General features: G+C 44.2%; 1 protein-coding gene across 2 annotated transcripts in view; it reads right to left on the bottom strand.

Annotated features, from left to right (window-relative positions):
* Snx25 (sorting nexin 25) overlaps window positions 1–12683 on the bottom strand; it is a 110527-nt gene that overhangs the window by 63994 nt on the left and 33850 nt on the right. For both annotated transcript variants that reach the window (XM_041632493.1, XM_041632492.1), the window contains exons 4-5: window positions 5173–5345; window positions 3627–3813 (exon numbers count right to left, since the gene is read on the bottom strand). In XM_041632493.1, the coding sequence (XP_041488427.1) occupies window positions 3627–3813; window positions 5173–5345 (360 nt within the window). The remainder of the gene's footprint in view (window positions 1–3626; window positions 3814–5172; window positions 5346–12683) is intronic.

The raw sequence follows: 12683 nt of genomic DNA, 5'->3' as shown, positions 1-12683 counted from the left end.
GCTCCTCCTTGACAAGCACTCTCCAGGGGCACGTGGTGCAGGAAGAGGGAAGGAGGAGTGCGCAGCATTTACCTTACTCTGGACAGTCACAGAAGCTGCTGCTGAAGAGTCACTGTAGGCTCAGTGTGGCTCAAAGGGCAGATACCCCAAACCCATCCACTGTCTGATGGGTGAGCAAGTCAGATGTGATCCCGTTCATCCACTGGCACTGTCCTAGCCAACAGTGTGGGTAGGAAAGGAGTGTGGCATGCTACAGCGCTGGTCAACCTTGACAGCACTGTGCTGAGTACAGCAGCAGACACATGCTGCCCAGGGGCCTTCAGATGAATGCACAGGCCAGGCAGAGAACGAAGAGTGAAAGCAGATTAGTGGCTGCCAAGAGTTGAAAGGAGGAGGGGAGCAGGAAGAGACACTTCTCTGGAGGACAGTAAAACTATCCTGGAATTAGAGGCATTAGTTGCGCAGTCTTGGAACACACTACGAGAACCACTGAACTGTACAGTTTAAAATGACGAGTTTTATAGCGTGTGAATTAAACCACCATTTGTGGAAGAGGAAAAAAAAATCACCCTTCAGGCCAGCAGTTCTGCTGTCTGGGTCTCTCTACTGAGGAGTCCTGGTATGCCATCCTCCCATGCTGCCATCTTTATGAGATGAAGAGGACTTAAGTTCTCACACATGTGAGGGAAGAAAGTAGAAAAGCAGAACTTGAATTTCCAGTGTAATCTTCGGCCAACTGAAGCCGTCTGCTGTGTTCTTACTACAGAAGACGCCATGGCTTTCTTGTTTAATGGCAGTTCTCCTAGGTGGCAAACTCTAAGCATCTGGCTAGCACATTTTAGGGATAAACTGTGGGACTGGAGAGAGGGCTCAGTGGTTAAAAGCACATGCAGTTCTTGCAAGGACCTGAGTTCAGCTGCTAGCACCCATATGGTGGCTCACAACCATCTGTAACTCCAGTTCTAGGAGATCCAATGCCTTCTTCTGGCATCTGAGGGTACCAGGCACTCACATAGTGTGTATCTATGCAGGCAAAATGCTCATTCACATAAATACATCTAGAACATCTGTGTAGAAATACCGATCCTTACCACTGTTGATTTCATAGCAGAAATGGCAGGTGGTCCTATGGAACCAGCAGACAGGACTGGAGACTCACCTCGGTGGGTAGAAGCACTTGCCACATGAAGCCAGGCAAGGCAGTATGCATCTGCAACCTCAGCATTGCCAAAGCAGGGTGGAAGGTGGAGCCACAGAAACTCCCTAGAAGCTTATAAGCCTAGGCTAGCCTGGCATACACAGGGACAAACAAGAAACCCTGCTTCAAACACTAGAAGGCAGGGCTGCCCTATGAAAAAAAATCAGTTCTTGATCATTTAAAATGATTAGTTCTGATTTTTAAAATCACTTTGAAAAGTTGTTACCACGCTTGACTATGTCACCAAATTGTTGTACCAGAATCCTTTTGTATACAAAATACAAGATTTATCTATAGGTCTAGAACAGCAGAGAACAGTGATGGCTTCACTTAATCTGCCACTTGGGACGCTAGACTGCTATCCTAAACTTGCCTGGCATTGCCAAACTGTCTATATCTGTCCTAAACTTGCCTGGCATTGCCAAACTGTATATATCTGTCCTAAACTTGCCTGGCATTGCCAAACTGTATATATCTGTCCTAAACTTGCCTGGCATTGCCAAACTGTCTATATCTGTCCTAAACTTGCCTGGCATTGCCAAACTGTATATATCTGTCCTAAAGTTGCCTGGCATTGCCAAACTGTCTATTTCTATCCTAAACTTGCCTGGCATTGCCAAACTGTCTGTATCTGTCCTAAACTTGCCTGGCATTGCCAAACTGTCTTTATCTGTCCTAAACTTGCCTGGCATTGCCAAACTGTCTATATCTGTCCTAAACTTGCTTGGCATTGCCAAACTGACTACATCTGATTTTCTTCTGGAAAATCTTTACTAGAAGAAAATTGGTTAAGAATTCAGACTTTTACGTTTCTGGACATCAGGTATCATCATCTGCTCCTAAACAGTGTCTTGGGAGAAATGATAATTCCATAGAGGATGATCACCCACACACAGCACACAGGAAGTCAGTTAAAAATGTCAGATGGACAGACGGTGGTAGTGCACACCTTTGATCCCAGCACTCAGGAGGCAGACGCAGTCAGACCTCTGAGTTCAAGGACAGTCTGGGTCTGCAGAGTGAGTTCCAGGAGAGCCAGGACTACACATAGAAATCCTGACTCAAAAAAAAAAAAAAAAAAGAAAGGAAAAAGAAAAGAAAAAAAAAACACCAAAAAGTCAGATGAATATACAAGTACAGGTTTGAACAGCTCTCCCAGACAGAGAAATAGCTCAGTGTAAATACAGGGCTTAGAAAGAAGAAGAACACAAGCGTGTGACTGCCAGGTTCCTTCTTTTTGTTTTATTGAGATGGAGTCTCGCTAAGTTGCCCTTCCCTACCTCAGTTTCCAGAGTGCTGGGATCCGAGTATGTGCTACCCCACCTGATTCTATGAGTTGTTTTTCAAAAGAAGCCATGAATATAGAAGTGGGCAGAACCTGTAAATTTAGGGTAATAAGTGTGGCTCGAGTGTTAGACTTCTCAAGATGGAATTCGTTGATTAAGGCATAGATAATACGTAATATTATATATAAAATACATAATACAATACTTTACCATTTGGCACATTTACTATTATGCATGAGAGGAGATGCATAAATAAGATGCCCAAATAAAATGTTCATAGATATAATATTACTTATAGACAAAGCTATACAATAGAACTGGGCCTTATACACTGGTGAGACCAAGACCAACCCTGACACAGTTGTTAAGAACATGGCATGTCTCCGAGGTGGTGAATCACCCAGAGACGAAGATTACACATCCAGGCCATCTCACTGCCAACCCTCGTTCAAAGGAAGGATGGCATATCTAACTAACATCTCTGAACAATTCAAATGTCCAATTTTGGGTCAATATTTTACTTTCTTATTAATGATTTACCAAAATTATTAACAAAAATGAAAATTGATGTGCCAGAGTTTCCTTTTCTTCCCATTACCACTTGGGAACATTAAAACAAAAAGGGTAGTAGGGAAAAAAAAGCCTAGAAAAGTCACAAACAATATGATACCAAATAATCACAGTACATATGCCTATACTATGAGAAAAACACCCAAAAACATTTCAAAGATACCCTCCCTTATAGGTGATGCCTGCAATATTTTCAAACGTGATTTCTCAAAATAATTTAGTCGGGGAGCCCTTGTTCCCAGGCCCTAGCCTCTTCATTTTCTAAGACAAATGAAAATCAACACAATGTTCTACATTGTCATTTAAAACAACAGGAAAACTTAATGCCTTGAAAAAATTAATCCTAATTCCTCTATTAAAGAGCAGCTGAACAAACGTGACTGTCACTAAAGAAGAAAATTTATGGACTGCCTTCATTTCTACTTCCTTGTGTGTGCGCATGTGCAAGCGCACAGGCACTCTCTTTCTCTCTCTCCCTCACACACAACCACCCCCCACAGACACACAGCTTAGCTAGGCAAGGGATGACCATCAGCACCTTCGCTGCGGTGCTATCATTACCAGCTAAGTACCTGAGCTGCTTCAGGAACTCAACGTCAGAGTTGTTATTGATGAGCTTGATGAACTCCTCGTAAGAAGGAGCGTATGTGTAGGCTCTCTTGTGGTGCTCGTTCATCTGCTCTCTGTGCTCCAACTGGGCAAGCAGCATCTGGTTGATGTAGTCAGGATTACTCAGTAATTCCACTGCTGGCTTCAAGACTAGAGGAAAGAAGAGAAAGTGCCACTGAAAAACATACTCTTCTTTAGGGAAACAGATTCCACAGCACATAACTGGAATGTATGTGGGAAACATTTTCCACCAGCCAAACCGGAGGAATTTTCATAATCTGAGTATTTTCACAATGTTCATGTGTATACACACACATGTACACACCCAGGACTGCTTACCCCTCTGTATAATTGATGTGTGGTATAACCCATGCTTGTTTTAATAAATGCACAGAAAGAACAATGGAAAGAAGTCTTTTGGAACTCACAATGCTATGAAAAGGGTCAAAATTAAGTACACTCATTTTCTTCACTTTTCTGTAAGATTCATTATGTTTTCACCAGATTAATCTACTAAAAAGATGTCAGTGTTCCCACGTGTTCAAAGCAGACGTTGGGGAGGAAGTTCTTTAAGTGAAGAACACCATTACAAACCCACCCTACTAGGTTTAAAGTGCCCTTGTCTGTGGTTAGCATTTCAGCTGATGGGCAAAGATAAAGGAGACATTATTATTGTTGTTGTTAGATAAAGGAGATATTCAATCCCTGTATTTCTCTTATTAAGATTCTTACATAGGGAACATTTGTCTTAAGTCATGTTTTCTTCCTTCCATCTGTCTTCATCCATCCCCTCTCCCCTTGTAGTGAATGTACTGTGTGCATATGGAAGTCAGAGGTCAACATTCAGTGTCCTCTGTATGCTCCACCCAACTACTGTGTGAGGCAGGGTCTCCCGGAACCTGGATTTCTGCTTTGGCTAGACTGGCTGGCCAACGAGGCCCTAGGATACATTGTGCCCAGGACTAGGGCTGCAGAAGTGTGGGCCATGTCTGGCTTTACAAACTCCAGTCCTCACGCTTGCAAAGTGAGCATTTTAACCACTCGGCCATTTCCCTGCCCCTCTTCCAGGTCTTCCTCTGGTTAAGTACTTAGCTGTACAATTAACTTTAGTGGCATACCACTGAAACTTACAGAAAAATATAATAAGTAAATGCTAGTCAGAGTTGGTGTGCATGGGTGCTGTGTGGGGGTTCCTTAATATATGTGCTTCTGGCCTGGATAACCGAAAACCTATTCTAAATGAGTATTTCCCATGCATACATAAAGAGTGGCCTTCCTGTGTCAAAATTAATAGCATTGGCAATATAACATATAAACTTTTAAAGTTTATCATATATGGCCAAAGCCTTTATGTAATAATTAAACTTGAAATGTCTAAAATGCCTTACAACCCACATACATGCTCCAAAATATTTAAGATCTGCACAGATGTTATATGAAATATAATCACAGTATATAGCACACTGGTTTGCACACATCACACTAGTGGTATTAATTTTATAAGTCTACCTTTTGCTGTGAGAATTTCTGCGAGCATTATACGTAAGCTGAGAGACTGGATATCCTTTGCAGGGAGAAGACAAAACACCAGAACCCGAGAACACGTTTGAAGGAATCTTACTTCATCACGTGAATCCTTCAAGCATGCGTGCAACATGAAAGGCCTTGGCTGTTCTTCATGTCTGAAAAAATAAATAGTCAAAAAATAAAGAAATTTCCAAAAACAATTCAATTATCCATCATTATGTATAAATATTTCAAGTGAGAGACACATTGACTTTACTAACTGCTGCCTTGTCAAACATTCCAATCATACTGTTCTTAAACATGGGAGTAATCTGGAGGACACGTGCTGGAGTACATGTGGATGTGTGGTGTAGTCACGAGGTTCTGTAAACATGATGCAACTAGAGTCACCAGGTAGAGGTGCATAAATGAGCATTTATCCACGCCCCGCTGGCCTGTGCGCATGTTGCTGGGGACATTTTCGTTACTTTTTTTCTATTTTTAAAGTTATTTTTATTTTATTTCACGTTTATGGATACTTTGAGTACATGTATGTCCGTGCACCACGTGCATGCCTGGTGCCATAGACAGCCAGAAGAAAGTGTTGGATACACTGTAACTGTAATTACAGGTGGTTGTGAACCTCTATGAGCTGGGAATCGAACCTGGGTCCTCTGAAGAGCAACAGTGCTCTTAACCACTAACCTGTATCTCCAGCCCCTGAGAGCAATTTCTTAATTAATGACTGACGTGGGAAGGCCCAGCCTGCTGTGGGCAGTGCTGCCCCCGAGCAGATGGTTCTGGGCTGTAGAAGAGAGCAAGCTGAGCAAGCCTGGAGAGCCAGCCAATAAACGGTGCCTTCCATGGTCTCTGCCTCAGTTCCTGCCTTGAGGCCTTCGTGACTTTCCTCAGCAGTGTTCAGGAAGGGTAAGCCAAATAAACCCTCTTGTCCCCAAGTTGCTTTTGGTCGGTGTTTACACAGCAGCAGAAAACAAAGTAGGCTGTGTGGCCTGGCATCTTCAACTGATGCGACCATAATCACCTTAAGGAGCACCAGAGAGCATAGCAATGTCCAAATGCAGCAACAGCTCACAACAGCTTGAGTATCTCTTTAACTAAGCTACCTTCAAGTTTCCAGATGAATCTTATTTCCTTATTTTTGTTTTTTGAAACAGGGTCTTACTATGTAGCCCTGGTTAGCATCAAACTCAATATGTAGAAAAGGCTAGCCTCAAACTCAGAGATCCACCCCTGTCTGCCCCAACTGCTGAAGAGGAAATGTGTAATCCACCAACCTGTGAGCCACCTGGCTCTAACATCTGTCACCCCACTGATGGCTGGGACTGATTCAGCTGATCTGAGTGGCTAGGGAGGTGTCCCCTTTCTCCCTCACCTCTGCATGTGCGTCCAGCCTGAAGCTGTGCATGCAGTTCAAAGGAAAGATCTTCCCCATACAGAAGAGGAGCAACCTTCAGTCAGGGGCCTGTAAGACCTGTGCTCTCCTGACAGAGCCTCCAAACAGGCTCTCAGATGTCCTAAATGTGATTTACAGCTGTTTTTCAAAAACAACAAATAAAGCATAAGCCAGCATCATAAGCCACCCTTTTTGATGAAGAAATTAGAGGACAGTTAAGCCTGGATTATTTCTGTGGATAAAAGAGCCTGTCACTTAGTGCTCCCAACCATGATGGCAAACTGCATCTGTGGGCTCCTGGGTACTTTCCAGTCTTGGGCCACGGATCCCCGGCAGCAGGAAGCCCATTCTAGGATTACTGCTTTGAAGATCTGATTGAAGAGTGTAGAAAGAATATTCTACATTTTTCTTTTCCATGGCATCTCGGAATGCTAATTTTTCTACTATCTTCTATTACAGCTAAGAGGCAAAGTGTTGTGAAATACATTTCTGTAGTAACGAGAGGCCAATCCTCAGCAAACACTGCAGAGTACAGGAAACATATTAAGGACTGCACAGGAAATGAAGCGTGGAGTGCATACTGGCATCGTCACGACTAATGCCTCTCAGGAGGGCACTGTGACTTGTCACAAGAGGCTGGGCTAACTGGATATGCACACCAAAAGGAACAACATCCTCCCCTGTCTGCTGTAACAGGCTAAAAGGATTTGTCCCGTGTGCAAAACCGACAACACGAGGACATTTGAAGAGTAAGGCTCCACACACGCACACACACACTGCCCCCGCTGATGCTGATCTTATTTTTAATTATTTATTTTGTTTAGGTGGGGTCTCCTGGAGCCCAAGCTAGCCTTGAACCTGCTACACATCATTAGGATAAAACTCAAACCTTGATCCTTCTACCTTTACCTCCCAGTTCTGGGGTTATAGGTATGTATTAGTGTGCCCTGCTTATAGGCTTTTTTTTTTTTTTTTCAACAAAGAGAGGTTTCCTGCACCCTAGATAGACACTCTCCATTCTGGCCTCCATGTTGACTTTTTAAACAGCCCCTGGAGGAAAGCACAATGGTGTGTGCATATATAATCAGTACTTGGGGGGTAGCAGCAAGAGGATAAGGAGTTCCAGTGCAGTGGAGGGTGTAAGAGTCTATCTTTAAAAGCACAGAAATGGCCAAACCAGAAAAGATGGTACCAGGCCTACAGCCACGGGTTCAAGGCCTGCAAGAGCCACAGAATGAGGTCAATGCCAGCCTTCATAACTTATTAAGACCGTTATTAAAGGAGGGGTGGCCTGGGGCTGCAGCTCAATAGTAGAGCATCTAACTAGGATGGTTTTAACCCTGGGTTGAGGTCCAGCATCTCCCTCTCCAGGCACCTTCATTTGTTTTAAACTATAGCTACGCTGTCCCTAGGGCTGTAAACACTGAGAGGCTACTCCTTGGCCATCTCAAGCCTTCTACAATAACTTATATGCATTTAGTTAATATTTACCGGGGGAGGTTGGCCAGGAGAAAATCTACTTGTCCAAGAGACACTTCTTCAGATGATATTGAGCCTATGCATCAGCTGACCTGTGTGGTCAGAAGACCGGCACAGATTTCCCTATTTCCGGAGAGCTGGGCTAGGAGAAAACTGGGAAGGCCAAAGGCCAGAGAAGGCTGGTCCAATAAGCTCGCCATCTGGAAAACTTCCCACCTGACTCTAGCATCTCTCTGCACACTGTGAGCAGGCATGTCAGTGTTGCCAGGTGGGCATCCAAAGTGCTTACGAGCCAAGAGAGGCTCACAAAGCAATGGCGGCTACCTGGCTTCAGGCAAGTTGTAATGCGTCTCGGCTGCATCCGACCTCTGCCCTCTGCCCGTGGGGAGCAGCCTTTTGCTCTCTGCAGTTCCTACTAGTCACCTCCAGTTCCTGCTCCTTGAGTAGCAAAAGGTCAGTGACGCTGATGTGACAGGTGCGGTGTGATTGATTTAGCCCTCCCACCTACACCGCGAGGTAGATATCACCACCTCCACTGTAGCCAAGAAAATGAGGAGCTGAACAAGCACAGCTGGATGAAGTCACAGACGGATACATGGTGGAAACAGCTCCACTCCATCTGTCCCACTCTCAAGTGTGTGCTGTGCTGCACTGCAATCAGAGATTGCAATGGGAAGGGAGAACACGCCAGAAATAGACAGTATGTGAATAAAGACATGTTCTCCTCTAACAACATGCCTGTGCTTGACGGGCGCACAAAACACAGATCTTTAAGGAGACTGTGGAATTTAAAAATGCTACTGAATTAACGGTAGAAAGACAATCAGTTCGGTTTTCTGAGCCGCACTGAGACTAGACAGATGGGACAAGGGAAGAGGAAGCAGAACAAGCCTTCAGCGTGATCTGGACCGGTTTACAGCAGCAGACGGACAGGCTGGAAATAAGCACAGGCTGACCGGAAAGAACCGCTTAACAGTCAGGCAAAGGATGCGCAGCTTTTATTACGGCAATGTATTATTCTCCTGACAGCCACTGTCTCAAGGGTGTGCTCCCCAGGCCACCCACGTCATTTGACAGACCCTGAGCTCTGTCTACCAATGAGATTTTCAAACAATAATGCTGTTACCCAGGGCTGTCAGAGAGGCCCATAACCATCAAAACCCTACTGTTACCTGGGGCTGTCAGGAAGACACATAACCATCAAAACCCTACTGTTACCTGGGGCTCTCAGAGAGGCCCATAACCATCAAAACCCTACTGTTACCTGGGGCTCTCAGAGAGGCCCATAACCATCAAAACCCTACTGTTACCTGGGGCTGTCAGGAAGACACATAACCATCAAAACCCTACTGTTACCTGGGGCTGTCAGGAAGACACATAACCATCAAAACCCTACTGTTACCCAGGGCTGTCAGAGAGGCCCATAACCATCAAAACCCTACTGTTACCTGGGGCTGTCAGAGAGACACATAACCATCAAAACCCTACTGTTACCTGGGGCTGTCAGGAAGACACATAACCATCAAAACCCTACTGTTACCTGGGGCTGTCAGGAAGACACATAACCATCAAAACCCTACTGTTACGTGGGGCTGTCAGAGAGACACATAACCATCAAAACCCTACTGTTACCCAGGGCTGTCAGATAGGCACATAACCATCAAAACCCTACTGTTACCCAGGGCTGTCAGACAGGCACATAACCATCAAAACCCTACTGTTACCCGGGGCTGTCACCCGGGGCTGTCAGACAGGCACACAACCATCAAAACCCTACACTCACTGTAGCAGGCCTACCTGTGTGCTCTGTACAATGCTAAATCGATAACAGTTGTTCTCCAGAACAAATTACCCATATGAAAGACTAGTAAGTAACCAGCATTCTTTCCAGTATCTGTGACTAAAGAGAATGGCAGTAGGTTTTTCTTTCTCTCTCTCTACATATTTATCAACAACTAGAATAACAAGGAATAGGAAACTAGGGGCTGGGGCTCAGTTGTTCAGTGTTACCTAGTGCACCAAGTTCTGCTACATAGTGGGTGGAAGGCCAGCCTGGGATACAGGAGAAAACAAAGAACAAAGAAAACTGAAAACCCTAGAAGTCTGAAGAGTCAGCACTTCTGGTGCGGAATCAATTCTCTCTGTCATTCTGATGTCTTAGTTACAACAATATCTACATCATCTTCTAAAGCAACAGTTTCAGAAGCTGTAAGCATCTCAGTGAAAGATACACTCTCATGGTGAACTTAGATATTCAGGGAAACACTAGATTTCAGCCGGGAGATGGTGGCGCATGCCTTTAATCCCTGCACTTGGGAGGCAGATTCAGGTGGATCTCTGTAAATTCAAGCCAACCTGATTACAGAGACCAGGCCAGTCAAGGCTGCACAGAGAGACCTTGTCTTGAACCCAAACAACCAAACAAACAAAAACCCACTACATTTCTCTAACCACTTGTCCTTTTCTCTTAAACCTATTATTCTTCTAATTGAAATAAACATTTCAAAGACAGTCCTCTAATGAGTGTAACTTAAGCACTTCAAAACAAGCTTCCTTGAATTCAATGAGTCTTTTGACAACTGTTAGCTGGGCAGAACCATGAAATACTTTAGCTGTAGTACCACAGCAGACTACATAACAATAAAAGACAGTGCAAAGGGGTAACAACTCTGACAGAAGGTGTAAGCTACAGAGACCATAGGGAAGTGACCTCTTCGGTTCACTTTCTAATTCACACACTGACACAACACAGAGGAGAGTGTGCTCCCAGGACCCTGGGGCGGATCTCTGAGGCCACAGCTATACTACTCATTGTCATCTGACTTTATCACATCCAATTTCACTCTTCTCTTTCACTCCCACGTGTATCAGGATTGTCCAAAGGGAGTACAATGTGAACTTCTACTTTAAAGGCTTCTTGGTTTAAATATCTGATATCGTAAATATTGATGAATTTAATGGACTCAGTTAGAGGAGCTGGAGAGTAATAATTGGTTCTCTATAGGACAAAATTCCGACCAAAACTATTTCCCCATTCCATAGTGTAAATGGCCAACTGCAAGCCAGCAGTGTGATCTCACTGAGCTCAGGGCTGTAAGGGCTGTGTGATCAGCTGTCACCTGCCGAGGCAGGGGGACTAAAGTGCATCACTAGACGTAAACCACACAAACAACAGCACTTTCAAGTTTGGTAGCTTTTACGACTGTGGGGCTATCCTCAGGGAAGAAATTCTGTCATCACTGTCCTATTACGGTAACGTTTTTCAGGCTACAGGTTGTGCCCAAGTAATAAGACAGTAAAACTGACTTAGTCTCAAATGACATTTAAATAAAATGTTAAAGAAAAAAGCATTAGTTATCACAGGTAACAAGGGTACCAATTCATGGAAGTGAGTCACAGCTGAAATGGACTTCTCACTATGCATCACAGAGGAACAGCTTGCAAAACACTGGGGCAGCAAGCGGGAAAGCAGTGGGAATGTAATAGCTCTGGATTCCCACCTGTCAGCCTGAGGCTGGCAGACCTGGGGAGGGAAGGCAGTTCGTAGGAAGAAACTATGCGAGGGTGGAGAGCTGCCACTCTTAGCAACCAGGTCCACTGCCAGGGCAGCATCACAAGCCAGAGCAGGGGCTGTCATGTGATAAACTCACACTGCAGTGCTTCTGAGAGGAGAATGTGAGCTACCTGCTGCTTCTGAGGAAACCGATGCTGACTTTCCTGAAAGTGAGCATAAGAATCTTTTACCCTGTCTCGACAAAGCAAAAAAAAAGGGAGCTGGGCATCATCCCAGTGCTACTCGAAACAACTGCATATCCCAACAGGCAGAGATACTTATTTCTGTAGGACCACACTTATGTGTAAGTTATATGTGCTGTAATTCATCATCCTTGAACTTACTCGGGAGTATAATACAAATTTAAGATCCTACCAACAAGCGAAGAAAAATACTCTGTTCGTAGCACAGAAAATAACCCTGCTGAAGTCTTCCAAAATCCAAGTTCCCAGCAAATATGCATACACAGAGCTTTTTGGCACAATACAGGGGCTTAACAGCTTTTTTAGGTTTTACATGGATTTAGTTCAACACGTAGGTGTGCCAAATGTAGTGGGAGGCTGTTTGTTGGTTCCCAGCAATCCCTGCTTAGACCCTAAATAATCACACAGAAACTGTATTATTTAAATCATTGTTTGACCCATTAGCTCTAACTTCTTATTGGCTAACTCTTACATGTTAATTTAACCCATTTTTTATGAATTTGTATATTGCCATGTAGCAGTGGCTTATGGGTAAAGTTTCGGCATGTCTGACTCTGGTGGCGGCTCCATGCCGTCTCTCTGACTCTGCCCTTCTTTCTCCTAGCATTCAGCCTAGCTCTCCCTGCCTACCTAAGTTCTGTCCAAAGCAGTTTCTTTATTCATTAATGGTAGTCACAGCACACAGAGAGGACTCCCACATCAGTTCTTAGCACAGAAAATAACCCTGCTGAAGTCTTTCAAAAACCAAGTTCCCAGCAAATATGCATACATGGAGCTTTTTGGCATAACACCGGGGCTTAACAAACCTCTGTACAAGCTTTTTCAAAATGAAGCCAGTTCTCTAATTAGCGCCTACAAGCACTAA

This window comes from Microtus oregoni, unplaced genomic scaffold (assembly GCF_018167655.1).
Source record: "Microtus oregoni isolate MIOR12 unplaced genomic scaffold, Mior012 000041F_ref0000270, whole genome shotgun sequence".
Classification (NCBI taxonomy): Eukaryota; Metazoa; Chordata; class Mammalia; order Rodentia; family Cricetidae; genus Microtus; species Microtus oregoni.
The sequence above is the reverse complement of the archived record's forward strand: the minus strand, read 5'-3'. Positions and strand labels throughout refer to the sequence as shown.